Source organism: Centropristis striata, chromosome 12 (assembly GCF_030273125.1).
Source record: "Centropristis striata isolate RG_2023a ecotype Rhode Island chromosome 12, C.striata_1.0, whole genome shotgun sequence".
Classification (NCBI taxonomy): Eukaryota; Metazoa; Chordata; class Actinopteri; order Perciformes; family Serranidae; genus Centropristis; species Centropristis striata.
The window spans coordinates 37382579-37410093 of NC_081528.1; the positions used below are offsets into that span (position 1 = coordinate 37382579).

The 27515-nt window shown below is 36.8% G+C and overlaps 1 protein-coding gene across 1 annotated transcript in view; it reads left to right on the forward strand.

The window, feature by feature from the left end:
• LOC131981619 (ecto-NOX disulfide-thiol exchanger 2-like) overlaps positions 1-27515 on the forward strand; it is a 331480-nt gene that overhangs the window by 92561 nt on the left and 211404 nt on the right. Inside the window, exon 2 of the mRNA XM_059346003.1 lies at positions 1299-1445. Within this exon, the coding sequence (XP_059201986.1) occupies positions 1299-1445 (147 nt within the window). The remainder of the gene's footprint in view (positions 1-1298; positions 1446-27515) is intronic.

Genomic DNA, 27515 nt, shown 5'->3' on the forward strand with positions numbered 1-27515 from the left:
TAAATACAGGTATGTCCGTGATAGGCCAATATTACCTGATATTATTAGCCAACTGATATATCAACGGGGCTCTGTTTGAAAGGGATTTGGTTCATTTGAGAGTTTAAAAATGTTTTTTAGTCAAAGGAAAGAGATTTTTCTAGTTGCAAAGTTACATAGCCTCTTAAGAAATAATGAATAACCAGAGTCAGGTCAGATTATGAAAGGCAGAAATTGCAGCACGCAGAGAAATTCATGAGTCAATTATATAAATCAGACACCTCTGTCAAGTACCTGCAGACATGCTATCAATGGTACTTTTATAGAAAAGTAAAATCTGTGCCCTGTGTGGGTTCAGGCTTTCTCAACCAGAATAACAGCTTTCAGAGTTTCAACATGGCCGCCCTGTGGTCAGCTCCCATTTAGGATTCCTCAAGTGTTTTTAGCAGGAGCCAAATTACTCCGTGGTCTCCTGGCCTAGTTAAAAATCTGTGTTTTTCTAAAGTTTTTCTGCAGACACAGGTTGTCGCCAAAGGGGCTGCAAAACCCAAGCTTCTGCTAAAGTTTGCTCAAATTACTAGATTTACTGAGAACTCAAGATCCAACGTTCAAGACCAGAGTTATAAACAGTCCCCCCTCTTCTCTGAACCAAACCCACCCACAGATTAAAACACTTGATATAGTTACGTAACTTACGTAAAAAAAACCTAAGTTAAGTAAAAAAAACATGTTTAACAGAATGGTTCTCCTGGGTGGAAGTCTTTTGACCCGTCCACCTCCCCTCCCTCCAATCCGCCATTTAAACTCCACTTTAAAGTGGCAAAACTGCACGAAAAATGTCGCAGATTTATGAGAAAAAAGTGGGAAAAAAGCAACTTTTTTCTCCCAGATTCACCACTTCAAATCTCATAAATCTGCGCATTTTTTTCTCCTAGATTTGCCACTTTAATCTCCTAAACTTTTTTCTCAAAATATTATTTTCGTATGTTTTTTTTTTTACACATTCTGGCTGTATGTAATATCCTCCAATATTCTCTAGGGTTGAAATTTGGAATTTGCAAGTAAGGGTTAAAGTGGTGAATCTGGGAGAAAAAAGTTTTTCTCTCGTAAATCTGCGACTTTTTTTCTTGTAGATTTGCCACTTTAATCTAGTAAATTTGCAACTTTTTTATCGAAACATTACCTGAAGTTACCAGATATAGTTCTCTGCCTGATAAAGGGTTAACTCACCTACAGATACATATTACTTCTGTGTGACCACAGCTGGTGATTCACCATGTCGGGACTCATCTAACATGGTTCTTGTTGTCGTCCTGCAGGGCTCAACACTCTGCCCTTTGACCCCACAACCAACAATGACCCTCTGCACTTCAGCAGCTCCAACGGGCCTCTGGTGGCCGAGTGTCCATCCCTGGAAAGCACCGCGGAAAATGTCAAGAAGAGGAAAAGAAGCAGTCTGCCTCCAGGTAGTTAAAACCACCATGACACTAAAGAATAAAGCAACCTGTCCTCTCTGCTGTTTCAATAATGCTCCAATAATATGAAGTGTTGTGCTACACAGGCTCCAGCCTGAATTACAGTGGCTCACTTTGTCTGGTTGGATGTTTCCTGATGGAATGTAATTTAAATGCTACCAGCATCAAATAACTGCTGGGGAGAGATAAACTATAATCCTGTTATTTTGAGAGAGTCTAAAAGAGGTAGCCTTGTTTGGTCTTTGCTGTTTTTGATTAGCTCGCTGTAGCCCGCGGCTCTGCTTGTCTGGACTGTTTGGAGGTCGCGCGGCTAAAACCAGGAATCTGCACGCTGGAGATTTCACATCCACCTGCCTCTCGCCATGCCAACAGCCCCGCCAATCAAAAACTCTCTCGCTTTCAACTCTCTCACGTGCCGTGCACTGACCTGTCATACAGAAATGACTGTATCTTTGTGTTCACATGCATAGATTATAGATAGATAGATAGATAGATAGATAGATAGATAGATAGATAGATAGATAGATAGATACACTGTAAAAATAATCTGTTTAATTTACGGTAAAATACCGGCAGCTGTGGTTGCCAGAACTTCACCGTAAGAAATACAGTGAGTGGATTTTCTATTCTAAATTTAAATGTAAATATCAGCAAAAACTGTAATTTAGTCTGAATAATCCTGTTATTTTTAGGGTAATTGTGTCATTCATTCACACATCATGGTATTTCTCCATAAATTTTGCATGAAAATTTTATATTTTTACAGCAAAACTGTGTGTTTCTTCCACTTTATGGCAGAAAAAAGTAAAAGTTTTGTGCTATTCTTTGATTTGATTTTGATTAATTAAAAGTGTCTAATATGGTGATATACAATTTTTTATTTTACGCCCTATTTCTGATGTATTTGACAGTGTTTTACTGTTATTTCTACAAATATTTTTAACAGTGTAGATAGATAGATAGATAGATAGATAGATAGATAGATAGATAGATAGATAGATAGATAGATGGATAGATGGATAGATGGATAGATAGATAGATAGATAGACTTTATTTATCCCAAGCCGGGAAATTACAGTGTAGCAGCAGCATTACACACAGAGACAATAACAACACAATTAAATAATTAAATAAAAAGAACAACCTAGGCATACTTCAAGCAATAGAATATAAAAACACAATAAAATGTAATGTAAAAATAAAAATAAAGTGTCTAAAGAAGGAGTATGTATTAAGGAGTAGAATAAAAATGCAGAATAAATATGAATATGCAGTATAAAAGTATAAAAATGTTGGTGCTATGAAACAAATAAGGTGCAATGAACAGTGTACATAAAAAACACAAAGTGCATTTTTTAGATTGCAGTCTGCGTGTGTGTGTCATGTGAAATGAGCATAAACAGGGCCAGGGCGCTGTCTAATTAAAGAAGGGCTTTCTAATTAATTGCATTATGAGCAGGAGAAAGAAGAGGACCCTTAAGACAGAGAGGTGTTGCTTCATGTTTTCATCTGCCGTGGTGACACTAATTGGTCTGGATTTATAATCTGGTAGAGATACACAGAGGCTCTAAATTAACTAATATCAGGACTAACTCCCTGCAGGAGCTCATGGTCCAACATGGCCTGTGGAACCTCGCACTAGTTGTTTTTCTCTCCTGCCAAAGATGGCCGCCAACCATGCAGCCAAAGATCTTTGTGTGCTTTGTGCCATTATAGATTTAAACCACATGCCATCACACTGTACAATAACAAATAGTCTGGTTCATTACATACTGTCGTTATGCACTTTATGTGTTTTTTATGCACACTGTTCATTGCACCTTATTTGTTTCATAGCACCAACATTTTTATACTGCATATTCATATTTATTCTGCACTGGAATTCTACTCCTTAATACATACTCCTTCTTTAGACACTTTATTTTTACATTACATTTTATTATATTTTATTGCCTGAAGTATGCCTCGGTTGTTCTTTTTATTTAATTGTGTTGTTATTGTCTCTGTGTGTAATGCTGCTGCTACACTGTAATTTACCAGCTTGGGATAAATAAAGTCTATCTATCTATCTATCTATCTATCTATCTATCTATCTATCTATCTATCTATCTATCTATCTATCTATCTATCTATCTATCTATCTATCTATCTATCCATCCATCCATCCATCCATCCATCCATCCATCCATCCATCCATCCATCCATCCATCCATCCATCCATCCATCCATCCATCCATCCATCCATCCATCCATCCATCCATCCATCCATCCATCCATCCATCCATCCATCCATCCATCCATCCATCCATCCATCCATCCCCAGAGGCAGAGATAACGTAGTCCACCTCACACTGTAAAAAATGTCTGTAGATTTTACGGTGAAAAACTGCTAAACCACGACAGTAAAAGACCGTAAAATGATGAATGGGTTAATTCAGTTTCACTAACAATGAAACGCCAAAACAGTATTTTTTATAGTTTCGTTTTTTGAAATATACATTACTCCACTGTAAAATACTTTATTCATACAGTAAAAAATGTAATAAACTGGCAATCTTGAATGTAATATCTAATCTTTTTACCGTAATATTTAAAAAAGTTGCACCGTATTTATTACGGTAAAATTCTGGCAACCACAGCTGCCGTTTTTTTACCGTAAAAACAACAGGGTTTTTTTTTTTTTACAGTGCAGGAGAATCTGAACATGACCATCTTTCTTTTAGTGTCTCCAATTATAAATGTTTCTCCCCATTCAGCAACAGTGTTGATGTTCTGAGTGCCTTTCCTTTAAATCTCCAATAAAGGTTTAATATTTTAGGCCACTGAGATTACTTTTAAATTCAAAAATATATCTTGCTTCTCCATAATGACAGTAAAGAAATAATGAAAATGATATTTACTACGAGCCCAGTGCATGCTGGGATTTGCTCGAGCCCTGTTGGACCCACAAGCAGAAAGCAATTTAAAACGAAGACGGATGGAGGAAAAATAAATACAGTTTTCACATTACTTCTGTGTTAGGGCTGGGTAATATGGATAAATCCTCAGTAATATCACTTTGTTAGTGGATAAAATAGCCAAAGAGGAATGTTTCTGGCTAATCCAGCAAATAAAATATGCAATGTGTCAAGTCAATTTTTATTTATGTAGTCCAATATCACGAATTTACCTCAAGGGGATTTACAATCTACACAGTATAAGACCCTCTCTGTCATAAGATAAGACCTGGATAAGATAAAAAACAATGTAAGAAACCTTAGAAAACACAAGAGGGACATAAGATTCAGTTATAGACAATCACATGACACAAATTCAAACGACACATATAAACACTTTGGTGCACTTCCTCTCATATATAAACACAAAATATAAAAAAACAATATATATATAAAGTAGCTTTGTTTGTTAATTTACAGCAGATGTTCTCATGACTTCATAAACTCAGATGTCAAAGGCTCAGTAGAAGCAGTTTGGCAATTTTTTTACTAATTTACACCACATTATCATTTATATCGTCACAGAAAAATTGTTGTTAGATCAATGTGTTACGACTCAATCTATGACTCTATTTACACTTGGTTTTTTTTTTTTTTGGTCATTTTGTGTCTTTTTTGGTAATTTTGTGCCTTTTTTGGTCATTTTGTTTCCTTTTTTTGGTCATTTTGTGTCCTTTTTGTCATTTTGTGTCTTTTTTGGTAAATTTGTTTGTTTTTTTTTGGTAATTTTGTGTCTTTTTGGTAATTGTGTGTCTTTTTTTGGTCATTTATGCCTTTTTTAATACTTTGTGGTCAATTTGTGTCTTTTTTTGGTAATTTTGTGTCCTTTTTGTCATTTTGTGTCTTTTTTGGTCAATTTGTGTCTTTTTTTGGTCATTTTGTGTCTTTTTTTGGTCATTTTGTTTCTTTTTTGGGTGATCTGAACTGTGCATGTGAGATTGTGTTCAGTGAGTGGGGGTCGCGGACAACATGCATGTTAAATTGGGGGTTGCGACTCAAAAAGGTTGAGAACTACTGTGGTATAGGAAAGTCAATCAAAGTCTGAGGCAGAGCTCATTTTAAGTAAAAGAGTCATGTTTATAATGTTGATGCATAAGAAAGCCACACACTGTTACAATGCAGATTTCACAAAGATTTTAATTTAATTTAAATAACTACCACTATTCTCCTTTGAAGAAGTAGTTTTTTGTGCTTAAACTTGTTTTAGTTTTGTGACCTCTAAATCTCCATGGATGAAAAGATGGTAAAATATTTAGATGGTCTTGTCTGGCTGGTCTGCAGCTCCTTTGTCTTTTACTTTTTTGTTGTTGGAGTTACTTTTTTCTTGGATAAGTTGCGTCTTCCTTCCATCCAGGTGCTGCTGTTTTCTCTCAGACGATACCACCAGTGGAGCCTTTAGATGAGTAAACTCAGCTGCTTCTCAGTTTTTGCTTTTTCATTTTTGCTTTGTTGTTGAAAAATTCTTTTCCTTCCCACGTTCTGTCCCTCTTTTGTTCAGAAATCTGAATTTGGAGGAGATGTGCACCTGCTGCAACACATCCAGTGAAAATAACTAAAAGAAAAGGGCAGCAGGCGTATTTATCAATGTGACCTAAGTAACAAAGCTTCACTGGGCATAATAATAATAATAATAAGCAGAGTCCCAGAGTTACAGTGTGCCATGACTCACCATGATCTGTGTCTGAAGGAAAACAGATGAGTTTAGCATGGTTTTCACTTTTAGTTTTTCTTTTAGACACTTTCTTTTTTAACCAGAGTGTCTTTTAGGGCAGCTATTCTCAACCTTGATTTCTGGGGGTCGCCAAATCATTTTGGAAGTCAGCTCTGTCTCCACTGTGTTAAAGTGTTCATGTGTTAATGTGTTTTAGTCTTTTTGGTCACTTAATGTCTTTTTTTTTGGTCATTTTGTGTGTGTTTTTTGTAATTTTGTGTGGGTTTTTTTTGTCTTTTTTTGATCATTTTGTGGTCAATTTGTGTCTTTTTTGGTCATTGTGTGTCCTGTCTGGTCATTTTGTGTCTTTTTTGTGTCTTTTTTTGATCATTTTGTGGTCAATTTGTGTCTTTTTTGGTCATTTTGTGTCTTTTTTTGATCATTTTGTGGTCAATTTGTGTCTTTTTTGGTCATTGTGTGTCTTTTCTGGTCATTTTGTGTCTTTTTTGTGTCTTTTTTTGATCATTTTGTGGTCAATTTGTGTCTTTTTTGGTCATTTTGTGTCTTTTCTGGTCATTTTGTGTCTTTTTTGGTCATTTTGTGTCTTTTTTTGTGTCTTTTTTTGATCATTTTGTGGTCAATTTGTGTTTTTTTTGGTCATTTTGTGTCTTTTTTTGATCATTTTGTGGTCAATTTGTGTCTTTTTTGGTCATTTTGTGTTTTTTTTTTAAATCATTTTGTGGTCAATTTGTGTCTTTTTTGGTCATTTTGTGTCTTTTTTTATCATTTTGTGGTCAATTTGTGTCTTTTTTGGTCATTTTGTTTCTTTTTTTTGGTCATTTTCTTTCTTTTTTGGGTGATCTGAACTGTGCGTGTGAGATTGTGTTCAGTGAGCGGGGGTCGCGGACAACATGCATGTTAAATTGGGGGTCGCGACTCGAAAAGGTTGAGAACTACTGTTCTAGGGGAGTTCATTTAAGCTCTGCCCATGTATTGCCTTTTCCCAAAACCACAAACGGGCAGCTGGAAATAAATAAAGTCCGTTTTTGTATACAGTGTGGCTTCAATGAGAAGATGTGTGTGTTTGTGTGTGTGTGTGTGTGGTCTGCTCAGATTAAAGCCTGTCAGAAAGCCTTAAGATCAAAGCCTTTGTGGAGTACAAATCTGATCTGTCACTGGAAAAGCCACCCCATTTTTCCTTCCATCTTAGAGATAGAGAGCAGAGTCACTCATCCATTATTTTTCTCTCTTCGCCACGTCGTCAACTTATGAACACCATTATGATGAAGGTGCTATTAAAGCCTGATAGGTGCGCTATTATCATGATGACACCTCTTGCTGCAGTTCATCTGTATAAATACAGATGAACTGCAGCAAATTCAGTTGTGAGTAAATTTACTCACAGCTTCGAGGAGAAACAACAGGATACCTTAAAGGAAAATGAGCTCAAATATTGTCAGAGAAATTGATTTAATGTCAATTTAATGTAAAACACATTTATTTTTACCTATAATGGAATGTACAGTGTTAATAAATTGCCTTGAAAATAAGGATGGCACAAAGCAACCTTTCTGCTGCACGTATTGAGGAATGCATTTGCTTTATGTTTGATTTTTATACACTACTGGTCAAAAGTTTTAGAACACACCAACTTTTCCAGAATTTAATTGAAAATGATGCAGTTTAATGTCTCAGTGTACTCTGAAATGAATGCACATTTGCAACATTTAAAATTCTTTTTTGAGCATGATAGTGTTTTGAAAGTAAAAAAAAGATTCAAAATCACATTTTATGTTGGACTAAAGGACTAAAAAAAGACACAAAATGACCAAAAAAAGACACAAAATGACAAAAAAAGACACCAAAAGACACCAAATGACTAAATAAAGACACAGAATGACCAAAAAAAGACACAAATGACCAAAAAAAGACACAAAATGACCAAAAAAAGACACAAAATGACAAAAAAAAGACACCAAAAGACACAAAATGACTAAAAAAAAGACACAAAATGACTAAAAAAAAGACACCAAAAGACACAAAATGACTAAAAAAAGACACAAAATGACAAAAAAAGACACAAAATGACAAAAAAAGACACCAAAAGACACAAAATTACTATAAAAAGACACAAAATGACAAAAAAAGACACCAAAAGACACAAAATGACTAAAAAAAGACACAAAATGACCAAAAAAAGACACAAAATGACTTACAAAGACATGAAAAGAATTCAAAAATGGACAAAATAGCCCAAGACTCCATAGAGTTAAGTTGTTAACCCATTTCTTGTTCCCTGAAAAAGGCCTACTTGTATAATTCTGAAATGTACATTATTTTCCAGTTTTGGTTAAGCTTACCTTTTTTTATTTACCTCTGGCAGTTCACCACTTACCTTTGGACCCTTTCAAGCTGTTCATTTGACTTGAACTGCTTGAATTTCAATAAAAAAACTGGAAAAATTGGGGTGTTCTAAAACTTTTGACCGGTAGTGTACATTAAAAGGCCTGTTTACTTCATTGGGTTGCTGCAGGTTGACTTGTTTTCCCAGTCGTTTATTTCTGAGACATCTAATATTCATCATTATTGCAAAAATCCAGATTTTGAAGGTGTTAAATAGATGCAGCACAGCGGTGCAGTTGTTAGCTCTGCTGTGGGTTTATTCCTTTGAACCTGTCGGCTTCCTGTGTGGAGTTTGCATGTTTCCCCGTGTTAGTGAAGGTTTTCTTTGGCTTTCAGTTCCAGTCTCATTACATGCAGGTTGCTGTAAATGTTGCTCAGATTGCCTGTAGGTGTGAATGTCTCTCTGTCTGCTTGCACGTGTCAGGCCTGGCTGGCTACCTGGTTCAGCATGTGACCGCCTGGTTCTCTGTTTTTAGCTCTTCTAGTGAGATGGACTGTTGATGATTTTATTCATGGTTCCCAGATTAGACATTCTAGTGACTTTGTTGACCTGTAAACTTTTGTTATTTAGCACCAGCATGTGTTCATTACCTTGGGCTGGATGGATGAAAAGATGATTTTAAGCGTTTTCTACATGCATTTATTTTAACTTTTCCAGCATCTTGCAGCTGTTTGTACCAAGGTTATAATAGTTTTGGATTTTTCATTAGTTTTAGTTTTAATTTTGTTGTGAATTTTTGTCTTTTGTTAGTTTTAGTTAGTTTTTAGAGTAAGTTTTCTAGTTTTAGTTTAGTTTTTAGTTTTTGAAAATGCTTAGTTTTAGTTTAGTTTTTATTAGTTTAGTGTTAGTTTTAGTTTTTTTGTAATGGGCTATGTGTTGGGTGCCAGATTCAAAGAGGTCATAATAAATGTTTCCTTTATTTCCTTTGATTTATCATCTCAGCCCCAATAAGGTTATTTTGTGTGCTTGCTTGCAAAAGCACACTAACTACTATTCACCGGGACTATTTCTACTTCTTTTTATTTTGTGTGCTTGCTTGCAAAAGCACACTAACTACTATTCACCGGGTCTATTTCTTATTTTGTGTGCTTGCTTGCAAAAGCACACTAACTACTATTCACCGGGACTATTTTTATTATTATTCTTCCGTTTCTTCCGTGTCATTTTTCGGTCGACTACTCCTCCCAGAGTTTTGGTCGCACAAACACAAAAAAGGTATCAAATCGACCGGCTTGCCCATGACAAGTGTGCTATGACTTTTATAAGGGTTTCGACAAACGGTTTCCAAATTATTGGGCAAAAACACGTCAAAAAATCCCCCCAATGTAACCCTATGGAGAGTCTAGAGTGGTGATGTAATCAAACAGAGTGTAGAGGGAGAGAAAGAATTGTCCAAAAATAAATTTGTAAACTGCGCTCCAGGCCGCAAATTCCACTCTACAGAAATAATTTATACATAGAAACGGAGGAAAATTTGTCTTCTCACTCACAATCCTCTGGTAAAGCTGTCAGAGTTATAGTTTGGGCGGAGGACACAGAGAAGTGCCACCAAAACGGACCAACTGCCCCATTGTGTCCCATATTAAAATCACACGAGGATTTTTTAAAAAATCAGATTTAAGAGTTTTTTAAAATCGCTCTAACAAAGCTATTTTTTCATTTTTCTTAAAAAAAAATATATGTAGACGTTGAGGAAGAACTCAGGACGCTCAAAGTGAAGTCAGATCAATGATAGGTATTATGGTTTTGCCAAAAATGCTTTCTGTTCGAGGCCAGAATTTTCAGTTTGTTCACCTCTGTCTGCCCCGGTAGCGGAACTGTCAGTTAATTTCAGTTGATTGCTCTGCTCTGATTGGTCGACTCCACCTGGCCACGTGGTTGCTTAGCTACCAAAGCCCCCCCCCCCCCCCCCCCCCCTAACACAGACATTCTAACTGATAACTGTCAGTTTACTCTAAGTAAACAGACATGGCGTTTTCTTCATAAAACATGAGACCTTATAACTTGACCATACATTGTCCAATCTGCCTCAAACTTGTCATGCATGATGATGGTTCATCACTTATCAGTTCTACGTAACAATAATTCATAAATTCCCGCCCTTTTTGATTAGCCACGCCCCCTTTTACTAAATAATGAACCGTTTGTCCTACAGACTTGTATGAAGTGTCTGTGAACTCAGCATAGAGTCCCTGTTTAACTGGTGATTGATAACCCCGCCCCTTTGATTAGCCACGCCCCCTTTTACTAACTAGTGAACCGTTTGTCCTAGAGACTTGTATGAGGTGTCAGTGTACTCAGCAGAAAGTCCCTCTTTAATCCCTGCCCCTTTTGATAAGCCACGAGAGTCACGGTCCAGAGGCAAGCACACAATCAAAATTTCTTTAGAAATTTTCTAGTTTTTATTCTTCCGTTTCTTCCGTGTTTTTTTCGGTCGACTACTCCTCCCAGAGTTTTGGCCGCACATACACAAAAAAGGTATCAAACCGACCGGCTCGCCCATGACCAGTGTGCTATGACTTTTCTAAGGGTTTCGACAAACGGTTTTCAAATTATTGGGCAAAAACACGTCAAAAAATCCCCCCAATGTAACCCTATGGAGAGTCTAGAGCGGTGATGTCATCAAACAGAGTGTAGAGGGAGAGAAAGAATTGTCAAAAAATAAATTTGAAAACTGCGCTCCAGGCCGCAAATTTCACTCTACAGAAATAATTTATACACAGAAACGTAGGAAAATTTGTCCTCTCACTCACAATCCTCTGGTAAAGCTGTCAGAGTTATAGTTTTGGCGCAGGACGCACAGATGCACAAACAAAACGCACCAACTGATTCATTGGCTCCAATATTAAAAATGCAGGAAGATTACTCAAAAAAAAAAATTTAACAGTTTTTTAAAATCGCTCTAACGAAGCTATTTTTTCATTTTTCTTAAAAAAAAATATATGTAGACGTTGAGGAAGAACTCAGGACGCTCAAAGTGAAGTCGGATCAATGATAGGTATTATGGTTTTGCCAAAAATGCTTTCTGTTCGAGGCCAGAATTTTCAGTTTGTCCACCTCTGTCTACAGAACTGTCTCCAACATCAGTTAATTTCAGTTGATTGCTCTGCTCTTATTGGTCGACTCCACCTGGCCACGTGGTTGCTTAGCTACCAAAGCCTCCCCCCTCCCTCCTCCAACACAGACATTCTAACTGATAACTGTCAGTTTACTCTAAGTGAACAGACTTCATAAAACATGAGACCTTATAACTTGACCATACATTGTCCAATCTTCCTCAAACTTGTCAAGCATGATGATGGTTCATCACTGACCACTTATACATAACAATATTTCATAAATTCCCGCCCTTTTTGATTAGCCACGACCCCTTTCATAACCAATGAACCGTTTGTCCTAGAAATTTGTATAAGGTGTCAGATTACTCGGCATGAAGTCCCTGTTTAACTGGTGATTGATTACCCCGCCCCTTTTTATTAGCCACGCCCCCTTTTAGTAACTAGTGAACCGTTTGTCCTAGAGACTTGTACGAGGTGTCAGTGCACTCAGCAGAAAGTCCCTGTTTAATCCCTGCCTCTTTTGATAAGCCACGAGAGTCACGGTCCAGAGGCAAGCACACAATCAAAATTTCTTTAGAAATGTTCTAGTTTTGTGTGCTTGCTTGCAAAAGCACACTAACTACTATTCACCGGGCTTATGTCTTTTTATTATTCTTCCGTTTCTTCCGTCATTTTTTCGGTCGACTACTCCTCCCAGAGTTTTGGTCGCACATACACAAAAAAGGTATCAAACCGACCGGCTCGCCCATGACAAGTGTGCTATGACTTTTCTAAGGGTTTCGACAAACGGTTTTCAAATTATTGGGCAAAAACACGTCAAAAAATCCCCCCAATGTAACCCTATGGAGAGTCTAGAGTGGAGAAGTCATCAAACAGAGTGTAGAGGGAGAGAAAGAATTGTCAAAAAATAAATTTGAAAACTGCGCTCCAGGCCGCAAATTTCACTCTACAGAAATAATTTATACATAGAAACGTAGGAAAATTTGTCCTCTCACTCACAATCCTCTGGTAAAGCTGTCAGAGTTATAGTTTCGGCGCAGGACGCACAGATGCTCAAACAAAATGCACCAACTGCCGCATCGGCTCCCATATTAAAAATGAAGGAAGATTTCTCAAAAAAAAAATATAACAGTTTTTTAAAATCGCTCTAACAAAGCTATTTTTTCATTTTTCTTCAAAAAAAACATATGTAGATGTTCAGGAAGAACTCAGGACGCTCAAAGTGAAGTCGGATCAATGATAGGTATTATGGTTTTGCCGAAAATGCTTTCTGTTCGAGGCCAGAATTTCAAGTTTGTCGACCTCTGTCTGCTCACTTTGATGGAACTGTCTCCATCGTCAGTTAATTTCAGTTGATTGCTCTGCTCTGATTGGTCGACTCTACCTGGCCACGTGGTTGCTTAGCTACCAAAGCCCCCCCCTCCTCCAACACAGACATTCTAACTGATAACTGTCAGTTTACTCTAAGTGAACAAACATGGCGTTTTCTTCATAAAACATGAGACCTTATAACTTGACCATACATTGTCCAATCTGCCTCAAACTTGTCATGCATGATGATGGTTCATCACTTATCAGTTCTACGTAACAATAATTCATAAATTCCCGCCCTTTTTGATTAGCCACGCCCCCTTTTACTAAATAATGAACCGTTTGTCCTACAGACTTGTATGAAGTGTCTGTGAACTCAGGACAGAGTCCCTGTTTAACTGGTGATTGATAACCCCGCCCCTTTGATTAGCCACGCCCCCTTTTACTAACTAGTGAACCGTTTGTCCTAGAGACTTCTATGAGGTGTGAGTGTACTCAGCAGAAAGTCCCTGTTTAATCCCTGCCCCTTTTGATAAGCCACGAGAGTCACAGTCCAGAGGCAAGCACACAATCAAAATTTCTTTAGAAATTTTCTAGTTATTCTTCCGTTTCTTCCGTGTCATTTTTCGGTCGACTACTCCTCCCAGAGTTTTTGTCGCACATACACAAAAAAGGTATCAAATCGACCGGCTCGCCCATGACAAGTGTGCTATGACTTTTATAAGGGTTTCGACAAACGGTTTTCAAATTATTGGGCAAAAACACGTCAAAAAATCCCCCCAATGTAACCCTATGGAGAGTCTAGAGTGGAGAAGTCATCAAACAGAGTGTAGAGGGAGAGAAAGAATTGTCAAAAAATAAATTTGAAAACTGCGCTCCAGGCCGCAAATTTCACTCTACAGAAATAATTTATACATAGAAACGTAGGAAAATTTGTCCTCTCACTCACAATCCTCTGGTAAAGCTGTCAGAGTTATAGTTTGGGCGCAGGACGCACAGATGCTCAAACAAAATGCACCAACTGCCGCATCGGCTCCCATATTAAAAATGAAGGAAGATTTCTCAAAAAAAAAAATTAACAGTTTTTTAAAATCGCTCTAACAAAGCTATTTTTTCATTTTTCTTAAAAAAAAACATATGTAGATGTTCAGGAAGAACTCAGGACGCTCAAAGTGAAGTCGGATCAATGATAGGTATTATGGTTTTGCCGAAAATGCTTTCTGTTCGAGGCCAGAATTTCAAGTTTGTCGACCTCTGTCTGCTCACTTTGATGGAACTGTCTCCATCGTCAGTTAATTTCAGTTGATTGCTCTGCTCTGATTGGTCGACTCCACCTGGCCACGTGGTTGCTTAGCTACCAAAGCCCCCCCTCCTCCAACACAGACATTCTAACTGATAACTGTCAGTTTACTCTAAGTAAACAGACATGGCTTTCTTCATAAAACACGAGACCTTATAACTTGACCATACATTGTCCAATCTGCCTCAAACTTGTCATGCATGATGATGGTTCATCACTTTTCAGTTCTACATAACAATAATTCATAAATTCCTGCCCTTTTTATTAGCCACGCCCCCTTTTACTAAGTAATGAACCGTTTGTCCTAGAAACTTGTATAAGATGTCAGATTACTCAGCATAGAGTCCGTTTAACTGGTGATTGATAACCCCGCCCCTTTTGATAAGCCACGCCCATTTTACTAACTAGTGAACCGTTTGTCCTAGAGACTTGTATGAGGTGTGAGTGTACTCAGCAGAAAGTCCCTGTTTAATCCGTGCCCCTTTTGATAAGCCACGAGAGTCACGGTCCAGAGGCAAGCACACAATCAAAATTTCTTTAGGAATTTTCTAGTTAACTCTTACAGTTCTTGGTGTTTTGAATTTTGGTTCTAGTCTCAGTAAACATATTTACCATGTGTTGCATGTTCTAATAGAAACACTGAATTATGAATGAAAAAAGTTGACAAAAACGAAAACTAAGTACATTTTCACTCTAATTTTAGTTAGTTTTAGTTAGTTTTGTAACCACAAAATACAGTTTCAGTTAGTTATCGTTTTTTTAAAAACTCTAGTTTTTATTTTTATCTCAGTTAACGAAAATGTTTTTTCAATTCTAGTTTTCGTTATTTCGTTAGTTTTAGTTAGCTATAATAACCTTGGTTTGTACAGTATTCACATTACTCACATTTTCTTCACATTAAATCAAATGATACTGCACTATAAAAATGATGTTTTGTGACAGCATTCAGCATTATTATTCTAAAAGACATTTCAAAATGTTCCACCTGTTTGTAAGTAGACTCGGTCGGTCACCCAAAATAACTGGAAATATCAAGTAGTTTCTGGCATTCAAACACAATAAACCAAGCTCTTTAGAAACCTTGAAAACAGTAGTTAAAATAGAACCATGAATGTCTTTAAAACACAGTGGGCCAGAAGTAGAAAGCAGCATAAAATACACTCAAGCAAAGCACAGGTGCCTCAAAAACTCCACACAAGTGCAGTACTTGAGAGAATGCTCTTATATCACAGGCACAATGCTGACAAATTAAGAAAAACCAGAACATTCATTATACAAAACATTGTTCAGCATAAGCTTAAATTGTTCAAGGGGCATACATTTCTCTAGCTGGAGGAAAAACTAAAGCGTATTCCCTGTATGAGGAGAATCATGAGGGAAGGTAATGTTTACCAGCTCAGAATTCATAAACAGTAATAATGCATACTTGTGATTCAGTATAGTGACCTACTGTATATGTTTAAGTCTTAAAAGTGATGATAAGTTAAATGGTAGCCGATTAAGGAAGGCTGCATGAATTAAAAAAGACAGTGTTGTTCCCTTGAGTGGTAATGAATGACCCTCCACCTCCTCATAGAGGATTTTTGGTCATTGTGTGTTTTTTTTGTCATTTTGTGGCCTTTTAGGTCATTTTGTGTCATTTTTTGACATTTTGTCTCTTTTTTTGGTCAATTTGTGTCTTTTCTTTGGTCATTTTGTGTCCTTTTAGGTCATTTTGTGTCTTTTTTTGGTCATTTTGTCTCTTTTTTGGTCATTTTGTCTCTTTTTTGGTCAATTTGTGTCTTTTTTGGTCATTTTGTTTCTTTTTTTTTGACATTTTGTGTCATTTTTGGTCATTTTGTGTCTTTTTTTGGTCATTTCGTGTCTTTTCTGATCAATTTGTGTCTTTTTGGTCAATTTGTGTCTTTTTTGATCATTTTGTGGTCCATTCGTGTCTTTTTTGGTCATTTTGTTTCCTTTATTTGGTCATTTTGTTTCTTTTTTGGGTGATCTGAATTGTGCGTGTGAGATTGTGTTCAGTGAGCGGGGGTCACGGACAACATGCATGTTAAATTGGGGGTCGCACCTCAAACAGGTTGAGAACTACTGTCATAGAGGATACACCTCCTCATAGAGGATCCATGATGTGTTCTCAAACTGTCACCTGGAATAATAAATCTACGAGAGTTGTGAGACACATTGAGGAGCTTGAAGTTTGGGGCGGTTGCATGCATGTATATTAAATCTAGGTCATGACTAAATACCTAGATGCAAAATTTATGACTGTGGTACTTGAGTCCAGTCTGGAAGTCTTGTACTTGGTCTCTGGCCTTGTTGGATTTAGCATTTTCTTGGTTTTGGGTTTGGAGATTGTTCAGGTTGTTCCTGGCTATTGATCCGGGATCAGTTGTCCAGAGAGTTGCCTTATTGGCTAAGTAAACCAAGATGGTGCGTTAGATTAGTTTGATGTTACAAGACAGATAAATCTTGTTTATAGATACTTCTCCAAACAGCCCAAACACACTGTTACATTATGCCGTTCGTTAGCCGCGAGCTAACATTAGCTAACAATTAAAGTTGTTTTGGTTTTAATCACGAAAAGCGACTATTACTTCCTGTCGCTAAACAATGCCGCTTTCACAATAAAAGCACATAATCCACCTCTGAATTTATAAGAAGACCCCTACTAGACTGGACCCCCTAGATGGTTATTTTTTATTATTTACTAATACTCAAGAGTCAAGAGTACATTTTTGTATTTGGCAACTGTTGAGATTTGCAATTTAAAGTACATTTAGATTTATGATTGATTTTGTTGTACGATTTTTATTTATTTATACAGACTAAAACATCTTTTTCTATATATTTTTCAGTATTTTTTAATACCGTCAAGTATATCGTTATCGCAAAAATTCTCTGAAATATCGTGATAATCTTTTAGGGCCATATCGCCCACCCCTAATAGATAGATTATTTTTGTCCATTCTAATTCCTCATTTAGCATTGTAAAGACACTCTTGCCTTTTATAGGATTGAATTTGCTGTGCCAAAGAACCCCCTCACAGAGCTGCTAGCATGGCTGTAGACTCTTGTCTTGTTTGAAAAGAAAGAATAAATAAAAGACCAAATAAAGTAGATCAGATATCAGCTGGACTTATTTATAACTGCACAGTAATAAAAGTTATAAAAATATCATCAAAAACCACCTACAGAACAAGAATGTGGTTGAAGGACTTTGAGTATTATTCCAGGCATATGAATGTATTCATTAACTGTAGTTGTTCATCTTCTACACAGCAGGATGTCCTTGTACTTACAGATACCACCTACGACTGGCAGGTGTCTTTTAAAGCTGATATCAGACCGCTGGGTAGCAGTTTCTAACAAAAGACTTTGATTAAGGATTCTTGAATAACTCCAGTTTTTTAAATAATCGTTCCAGCTCTGTGCTGTTACATTAACCACATGTTGTTTCACAGCACCAGTGTAGAGGACACGTGTTAAAGCAGCAGGAGCTGGAACTGTGGTACTTGAGTCCAGTCTGGAAGTCTTGTTCTTGGTCTCTGGCCTTGTTGGATTTAAGTTGGTAAAACTTGGAAATATAAATTACTGACATTTAGGGCAATAATGTAAGTTAGCACAACAAAGGAAGCCAGTTGTCTGCTCAAAAACAAGTTGGTGAGTTGTTGTTACTTATATCTTTAAGTTGGGGTTCACAACAAGGGACAATAGTTCTGATAACTCTTATTTCTTTGTTGTGGAATTCGGTCATTAGCCAAAGCTAGAGGCTAACTGATGCTAGCAGCTAACTAATGCTAGCGACGCTGCTTGTTACAGCTACAAGAGTAGCCATTAGCGTATCAATGCTAACTCAAAATTGTGGTAGCAACATTAGCTGACATTTCATAGCGGCGTTACAATCGTGCCAATTCAGCACATTGCAGAAGTTAGCAGAAGTAAGGATTAAAAGTTATTACAATGTAAAATTATAAGTTAGTACAACTTACAGTTGAGTTGACAAAAATCTGAATTCAGAGTTGAGCAAACTCAAAAACAAAACTTAAAATATTTAGTTTAATTCTCCAATTTAAAATTGTATCGGAGTTTGTGGCCTTGTTGGATTTAGCATTTTCTTGGTTTTGGGTTTGGAGATTGTTCAGGTTGTTCCTGGCTTCTGATCCGGGATCAGTTGTCCAGAGAGAGGCCTTATTGGCTAAGTCTACCAAGATGGTGCGTTAGATTAGTTTGATGTTACAAGACAGATGAATCTTGTTTATAGATAGTAGGGGTGTGCCATATCATATCGTACACGATTATACCGGTATATTTTTTATATGGGTAAAAAAAAATGCATATCATGATATTACATTACATTACATTACATTACATGTCATTTAGCAGACGCTTTTGTCCAAAGCGACTTACAATAAGTGCATTCAACCTGATGGTACTAGACATAGATCACAGGAATCAAGTAAGTACATAACTTTAAGAGCTAACTGTCATTGCTACAGGAGTGCTATATGTTAAAGAAGAAAAGAATAGAAAAGAAGAAGAAGAAGAATTTTTTTTTTTTTTTTTTTTTTTTTTTTTTTAAATATATATATGTGTTAGGTCAGTGGTTTTCAAAGGGGGGGCCGCGGCCCCCTGGGGGGCCGCCAGGGGGCGCTAGGGGGGCCTCAGAAAATTGGAGGGAAGATGAGAAAAAAAAAAAAAATCAAAAACAAATTATTTTTTATTTTATTTTTTTAATAACCATTTGACAAACTCAGGGGATTTCAAACTGACCTTTGAGGCTCTTCCCCTGTCTAACTACTGGCTACATGTAACGCCTGGATTCCACTGGATGCGTAACGGCTGCAGATCCATCGTCGGAGCCGTTACGCATCCATTATAATCAATGTGTGAGATTCCACCGACTGCAGATCCGCTGCGTAATGAGTCCGACAACGCAGGGCCATCCGTACGCAGGGCATGTCTTGCACAGACACAAAATAAAACACCGGTATATTTTCAAAATAAAATACCTCGGGTTCGCTAAGGAGGTCGGCCGGCTCGTTAACAAGCCGGCCGACCTCGTTAGCGCTCGTTAAGACGGAGTCGCTGGATTTGTCTCCAGTCATTAACGAGGAGATGTTGATTATCTTCCAGTTATATCAATTGATTAGGCGTGAATTCGCGAGATCTCGTGCGTCCTCGGGACTCTGCTGTCCGCAACAGCTCCGACACAGACGGATCCGGTGGGTGTTGACGGACTGCGTAGATACGCAGCCGTTGCGGACAGACCCCTGTCGGAGTCGTTACGCATCCAGTGGAATCCAGGCGTAAGAAAGGAGTATCCCACCTTGGCTGACAGGGCACTGAAATGCCTTCTCCCTTTTGCAACAACCTTTTGCACAAACCTACTTGTGTGAGTCTGGCTTTTCCACTTTAAAAGTGCTTAAAACAAAACATAGAGCACATCTACACATGGACAATGACATGCGTATGGCACTGACAGACATTAAGCCCAGGCTGGACAAACTGTGTAGGAGCCACCAAGCCCATGTAGCATTGTCGATGGGTTTGGGGGTCCGCGGCCTGAAGCTAATGCTATTTGGGGGGCCTTGGCATGGAAAAGTTTGGGAACCCCTGTGTTAGGTGACCATGGCTTAACCGAGGTATTGTATGATATCGACATCATTCCTACTTCTTGAGGTAGTGGTGTAAGGATTTCCCATTGATTACCTAGACTGTGCTGCGCTAACGTCACATTTCAAGCTACTGAAAGTATATCTACCAGTGTTTCCCACAGACCAGATAGCAATTTGTGGTGCTCCACTGACACCGGTAAAGTCCTAAATTCTTTAAATATATCACTTTATTGACATTTCAAACATTTTTTAGGTGAGAAAGTAGCCATTTAGATCCCCAGTGCGTCGTTAATTTGTCTAAATACCAGCTGTTTACACTTTTGTTCGGACGAATTCGGCGCTACTCAAGCTAGCAATCGTGAGCAACGCACTTCCGGTTACATTTACAAAAATAAAACGCCCTTTATAACGATAGAATTTGTGCTTTTACTTTGAAAACAGGAAGCGAACCTACCCTCGATGTAGCTAGCTTGAAGCAGCCGTTTTGCCTGCTCTCGTCCCGTTAACGGCATTTGCGGCAACCATTCAATATGCCTTAACGTTACTGGAGAGTCCTGCCAGCTCTGAGACCGGCCCGGTTCATTGTGAAACATTTATTTATTGATGTGAATGTCTTCTGTGCGTAGGCTAACGTTACGGACGATACCGTTTTTTTAATGTCCTAGAGAGGGGAAAAAATAACAGAATCATTTTGTGGCGGTCGGTCTCCATTATGTGGGGGTGCGCCACAGAATGGTCTATGTGTGGGAAACACTGTCTACACTATTCATAATATCAAGTTATTTGTGTTTTGTCTCAGCAGAGTGTCTGTCACCTCTCTGTCTTCCTCTGAGACATGCACGCCTCTGAGACTTTGATTAAGGATTCTTGAATAACTCCAGTTTTTTAAATAATCGTTCCAGCTCTGTACTGTCACATTCACCACATGTTGTTTCCCAGCACCAGTGTAGAGGACACGTGTTAACAACAGCAGTAGCTGGACGGCTAATAATAGCTCAGTAACAACTGAATTCCACTGAGCATTGTTCCATCAGGCTAATGAGTACGGCCCAGTAATGGCAGATCAATGATTACAGATGATTAGTGTTTCCCTGTGCCGGCTATGACTCCGCTGTCTATCTGTTGTAGCTGCTTGCTAAAGTGAAGTCTCTCCCTGAAGGACTGCTAGCTTAAATGATGGAGGTCGACAACAGCTGGAGCTGCGGATTTACTGGCTTAGAGGGTGTGATTCTGTGTGTCTCCGGGTTGTCTCCAGCTCCAGTCGGGTCCTCCAGCCCTCTGAGGACAACTGATGGAGCACCGACTCATTAGCAGCCATGTGGATTTAGTCTCGTTAAGGGACCCTAATGGATAGATTTATCTCATTACATTTGGCACTTCATTAGATACACATACTGCAGGACAAAGCCATGTGGTTCTACCCAAATACAGGCACAACACACACATACACCCACGCACACGCCACATGATGTACTTTTCACAAACTGCCATTCATTATGCCGGTCTAATTATGCAGACCAATGTACTACCAGACTGTATTTATGATCTAACACAGTGAGGAAAACATCTGAACATCCTGTCAGGAAAAACCAATACAGACGTAGTGTATTTTATCACCATAACAGCTCCTCACCAGCACCAACTCAGCTGTTGTTTGAGCTAACTGCTAATGTTAGCATGCTAATGTACACTACTGGTCAAAAGTTTTAGAACACACCAACTTTTCCAGAATTTAATTGGAAATGATGCAGTTTAATGTCTCAGTGTACTCTGAAATTAATGCACATTTGCAACATTTAAAATTCTTTATTGAGCATGATAGTGTTTTGAAAGTAAAAAAAAAGATTCAAAATCACGTTTTATGTTGGACTAAAGGACTAAAAAAAGACACAAAATGACCAAAAAAAGACACAAAATGACAAAAAAAGACACCAAAAGACACAAAATGACTAAAAAAAGACACAAAATGACCAAAAAAAGACACAAAATGACAAAAAAGACACCAAAAGACACAAAATGACTAAAAAAAAGACACAAAATGACTAAAAAAAGACACAAAATCACCAAAAAAAGATACAAAATGACTAAAAAAAGACACAAAATGACCAAAAAAAGACACAAAATGACTTACAAAGACATTAAAATAATCCAAAAATGGACAAAATAGCCCAAGACTCCATAGAGTTAAGTTGTTAACCCATTTCTTGTTCCCTGAAAAAGGCCTACTTGTATAATTCTGAAATGTACATTATTTTCCAGTTTTGGTTAAACTTACCTTTTTTTATTTACCTCTGGCAGTTCACCACTTACCTTTGGACCCTTTCAAGCTGTTCATTTGACTTGAACTGCTTGAATTTCAATAAAAAACTGGAAAAATTGGGGTGTTCTAAAACTTTTGACCGGTAGTGTATATTTACCATGTTGTGCTGTCTTATGTTAGCTTATTCGCACAATAATATTTGCTAAAAACAACCAAAATCAATAATAACCAATTAATCCTGAAGGGTGCATAAATACATCATCTAATCTCACTCAAAAACTCAAATGTTAAACCTTATGCCAGCACAAGTTATTAGTATTTACCCTCCAGGGTAAAAATAGATATCTGCTCTATATTTATTCCATCCAATAGTTGTTTAGATATTTCAGTTTGGACTGAGTGGTGGTGTGATCGACTGACATTGATTTTCCGAGTGGCACCATAGTATACAATTTTCCTGTCTGCATATGTCAAGGATGAAAAAACCCCAGCCCCATAGGTGCTGATTAACAGAGCGCAGATAGTAAAGATTACAGTAATGAGATCACAGGCAGCTGAATGGAGACTGTTTTATAAACGTACCTATCTAGCACTCAGAAATGGAACACCCATACATGTTCCAGGCAATGGTATAATTGAGACATTTCACCCCAGAGAAAGGTGATTTACCTAGCGACAGCAGTCAGGAAGGATTGACTCTCTCTCTCTCTTTGTTAAACGCTTCATTCACCATTTATGCTGACATCCAAACTCACATCTCTTCACAAAATTGGTGGTTTAGAACAGCTATTCTCAAACTTGGGGTTCCGAATCCAATTGGGGTTGCGAGAGTGTTCATGTGTTTTAGTCTTTTTGGTCATTTTGTGTCTTTTTTGGTCATTTTGTGTCTTTTTTTGATAATTTTGTGGTCAATTTGTGTCTTTTTTGGTCATTTTGTTTCTTTTTTTGGTCATTTTATGTCTTTTTTTTAGTTTTTTGTGTCTTTTTTGGTCATTTTGGGGTTTTTTTTGGTCATTTTTTGTCATTTTCATATAATTTTTTTGGTCAATTTTATTCTTTTTTGGTCATTTTGTGTCTTTTTTGATCATTTTGTGTCTTTTTTGGTCATTTTGTGTCTTTTTTGGTCATTTTGTTTCTTTTTGGGGTAATTTTGTGTCTTTTTTGGTCATTTTGTTTCTTTTGGTGGTCATTTTGTGTTTTTTTTTGTCATTTTGTTTCTTTTTTTGGTCATTTAATGTCTTTTTTTAGTCAATTTGTGTCTTTTTTGGTCATTTTGGGTTTTTTTTTTTGTCATTTTTTGTCATTTTGTGTCATTTTCATGTAATTTTTTTGGTCAATTTGATTCTTTCTTGGGTAATTTTGTGTCTTTTCTGACAAAGTAGTATCAAGTACAGTCGAAGATCAATATATAGCTGTAAAAGCCCTTATCTTAACAGCTGCTAAATTATTCATTTGTTTACCCTTTCACCTACAGGTGAGTGTCCTATTTTCTGCATAAACATAAGCATCATGAAACCAAAGTCCAACACATAAACATGACAGGTGTCATGTGATAGTGTAAGTCTTATCTGTAAGGAATTTTAACCAATCAGTGTAAAAATCAGATGGCTGCATCTCGGTAAAGTCAATTAACAGCTTACACCCAGATAAAAGTGGACCAGGTAAAAAATCTGTTTAGAAGCTATGGTTTAAACTTTAACGTTTAGGTTAATAGTTTTTGTAGTTTGATATTCTGTAAAAATGTGACTATTTTTTGCAATAGCAACAGGCTATGACACTGCAAATCAGGAAGTACTCATTTGAGAACGAATAGACTTTTACTATCGTTCTTCCAAAGAGAGGGCGTAAATGTAAGGAAATAAACAGTTTTATTTACAGGTGAATTAATTGTGTTGTACAAATAAACCCATTATTTTTTCAAAAACTACTTCCTGTTCAAAGACAATGCTTAGTTTTTGTACTAATCCTAAATATTTAGGAGAAACTAACAATACATACCAAACACAAGCTTGGGTCTCAGGAGGTTAAATGATTAATCAAAAAAAATGCAGGCAACAAAACACAGGTAACCAAAACTCTGTAGCTGTATATTTCAACCATGCAACACCAAAAAAAATAATTTGAATGATAAATAATTAATAGCTGGGAAGCGACTAATGAAGGTACCATGCATGCTTTAATAGAAAGCTTCGCGTTGGGTTTGTGACTCAAACACATTATCTTCTTTTCAGTTGCAAACTCTTTGTGGTTCATTTCTACAGAAGTTGTTAACTTTCCATTATTCACTCTTGCTCTCCTCCTCACCAGCCTTTCTTTTCAAACAACGCATAACAAAGAGCGCCTCGGGCCCCCTACAAACTGCTGGAGTTCTCCTTTTTTTTTTTCTTTTTTTGGTATCAGCATTTCACAGCAGTCCAGGATGGTCTTCTCTTTGTACTTGTGTTGTAATTAAACCCAAGCAGCTGAGCAGAATGAGCAGTTATAAAGCTGCAGGAGCGTGACTTCACTCATTGACTGGATCAATAGCAGCTACATGTGATGTGCTCTTGGTTAGCTTCACAAATCAGCAGCTGTCTTATTCCACACACACTCCAGAACCGTGCTTTTAATTTGAAAATGTTGCTCGACAGAAACCTCAGACTGGTGAAACTGTCTTTGCTGACAAGCTGCTTTTATAATGACTGGACGTAGACTTGGATATTAAACTGGAGCACATTTGAAATACAGTAGAGCTTCTATATTTAAACTGTATTTGAGGCTATTGCTGCAGTTAATTCAGCCTGGGATGATTAGGCAAATAATTCTACTTTGAGTATGTTTGAAGAAGAAAAACAACATGTTTTAAAAATGACAATACAGTCATAATACTGTATTAACCTCCTGAGACCCCAGCTTTAGTTTGCTAAGTATTGTTAGTTTCTCCTAGATATTTAGGATTAGTAGGACATGATAAGTACAAAAACTAAAAATTATTAAAAACTAAGCGTTATTAAAAACAAAGCATGATTAAAAAACGAAGCGTTATTTTACTGTAGAACACAATTAATTCACCAGTGTGTAAAACTTTTTATTTCCATACATTTACAGCCTCTCTTTGAAAGAACGATAGTAAAATCTATTCGTTGTCAAATGAGAACTTCCTGATTAGCAGTCGTAGCTTGTTGCTATTGCTAAAAAATAGTCAAATTTGTACAGAATCTCAAACTACAAACATTATTAAGCACAAATAAACAAGTTTTAACCATAAAATCTGATCAGGTTTTGTACCTGGTCCACTTTTTTCTGGGGATAAGCTGCTGATTGACTTTACCAAGATGCTGCCATCTGATTTTTACACTCCTTGATGTATTTTCTAGAGTGTGTACTACTGAGGACAACATGTCATAGTTAAGCAGAATGAAGTATATAGTCCAGCAAACCTAAAATGTAATGTCCACATATGAGGACGCAGGTTCTCAGGAGGTTAAATACAGTAGCTTTGTATGAGAACCACTGAGAGAAAATATTGGCTGATCTGAACTATTCAACAATTTCTTTCATTTAAGTAATCACAGGTAGATTTTTCTAGTTGTTGTTTGCAACATTTAAGTATCATTAAAAAAAACTATATTTAGATAAATGGGAAATCAGTGTTGTGCATGAATGTGCTAAAAGTCAATACTGTGGTGGCAATGAATGAATGCAAGCTGTGCTGAAAAGTGAACAATTTTCTATCTTCACTTTATTTGAAACCATACAGAGTAAGTATATAGTATACACTACTGGTCAAAAGTTTTAGAACACACCAACTTTTCCAGAATTTAATTGAAAATTATGCAGTTTAATGTCTCAGTGTACTCTGAAATTAATGCACATTTGCAGCATTTAAAATTCTTTATTGAGCATGATAGTGTTTTGAAAGTAAAAAAAAAGATCAAAATCACATTTTATGTTGGACTAAAGGACTAAAAAAAGGCACAAAATGACAAAAAAAAGACACAAAATGACCAAAAAGACACAAAATGACCAAAAAAAAGGCACAAAATCACAAAAAAAGACACAAAATGACTAAAAAAAGACACAAAATGACAAAAAAAAGACACAAAATGACTAAAAAAAGACACAAAATGACAAAAAAAGACACAAAATGACAAAAAGACACAAAATGACTAAAAAAAGACACAAAATGACCAAAAAAAGACACAAAATGACTAAAAAAAGACACAAAATGACAAAAAAAGACACAAAATGACAAAAAAAGACACAAAATGACTAAAAAAAGACACAAAATGACCAAAAAAAGACACAAAATGACTTACAAAGACATGAAAAGAATTCAAAAATGGACAAAATAGCCCAAGACTCCATAGAGTTAAGTTGTTAACCCATTTCTTGTTCCCTGAAAAAGGCCTACTTGTATAATTCTGAAATGTACATTATTTTCCAGTTTTGGTTAAGCTTACCTTTTTTTATTTACCTCTGGCAGTTCACCACTTACCTTTGGACCCTTTCAAGCTGTTCATTTGACTTGAACTGCTTGAATTTCAATAAAAAACTGGAAAAATTGGGGTGTTCTAAAACTTTTGACCGGTAGTGTATATGGTATACAAAGTATATAATAGTAGTTTAGCTCTACCAGCTGCTCCCAGAATAGGCTGTTTACAAAATAATCCATCAATAATAATCTATAATGTATATTACTAGAACTGTGTGAGGATCTATTCTACTTTGGCACTTTAAGTTCAGGTATTTATTAATTCTCTGATATGTCACCACAAGCTGTCTATTCATACAGCACCTGCAGATTTCTATTCCCATTTTTCAAATAACCTGTTTTCGCTCGGGACGTGGCATGCAATTATCTGTGTCGAATCATTAAAAGCTCATTCCCCTGTTTGTGAAAGGGAGAATTAACATTATTTTCTGAGACCGCACTGGGAGAGAAACGTAATGGATTATTTTGCAAGTGGTGGCTATAAAAAAATTGCTAAGTGTATGTTGTGGGAATCTCAAGCTTTCAAGACAGTCTCTAATTTGTGTTTATGTTCCTCAAAATGACAGATACACTTTAATTGCATATTAAAGTAATTCAGCTTTCAGTGTCTGTCTGCTGGCAGGATTTCTGTGATTCTTGTGTTTATGGTCCAGATAAAAATCTAACAGATTAATGTTTGCAACTTCCTTAAACACATTTATTATCTGCATTTCAGTCAAATATCACACAGTCAACATTAGATACTTTATACATCAACACATCTACAGCACAGTGTGCACAAAAGGCTGCAACTGATTATTTAAAGACAAATGAAATGGTTTTTTTTCCCAACAATCAGTCCGAAATCACAATCATTGTCGATTCATTTTCTGTTTATTATTTAATCTAATTTATAAATCAACTAATGGTTTCAGTATTAATACAGACATGCCATTCACTTCTACATCACATATGAAAAACATGTAACTGTTGTTATTTAAGACCTTGGGACGCT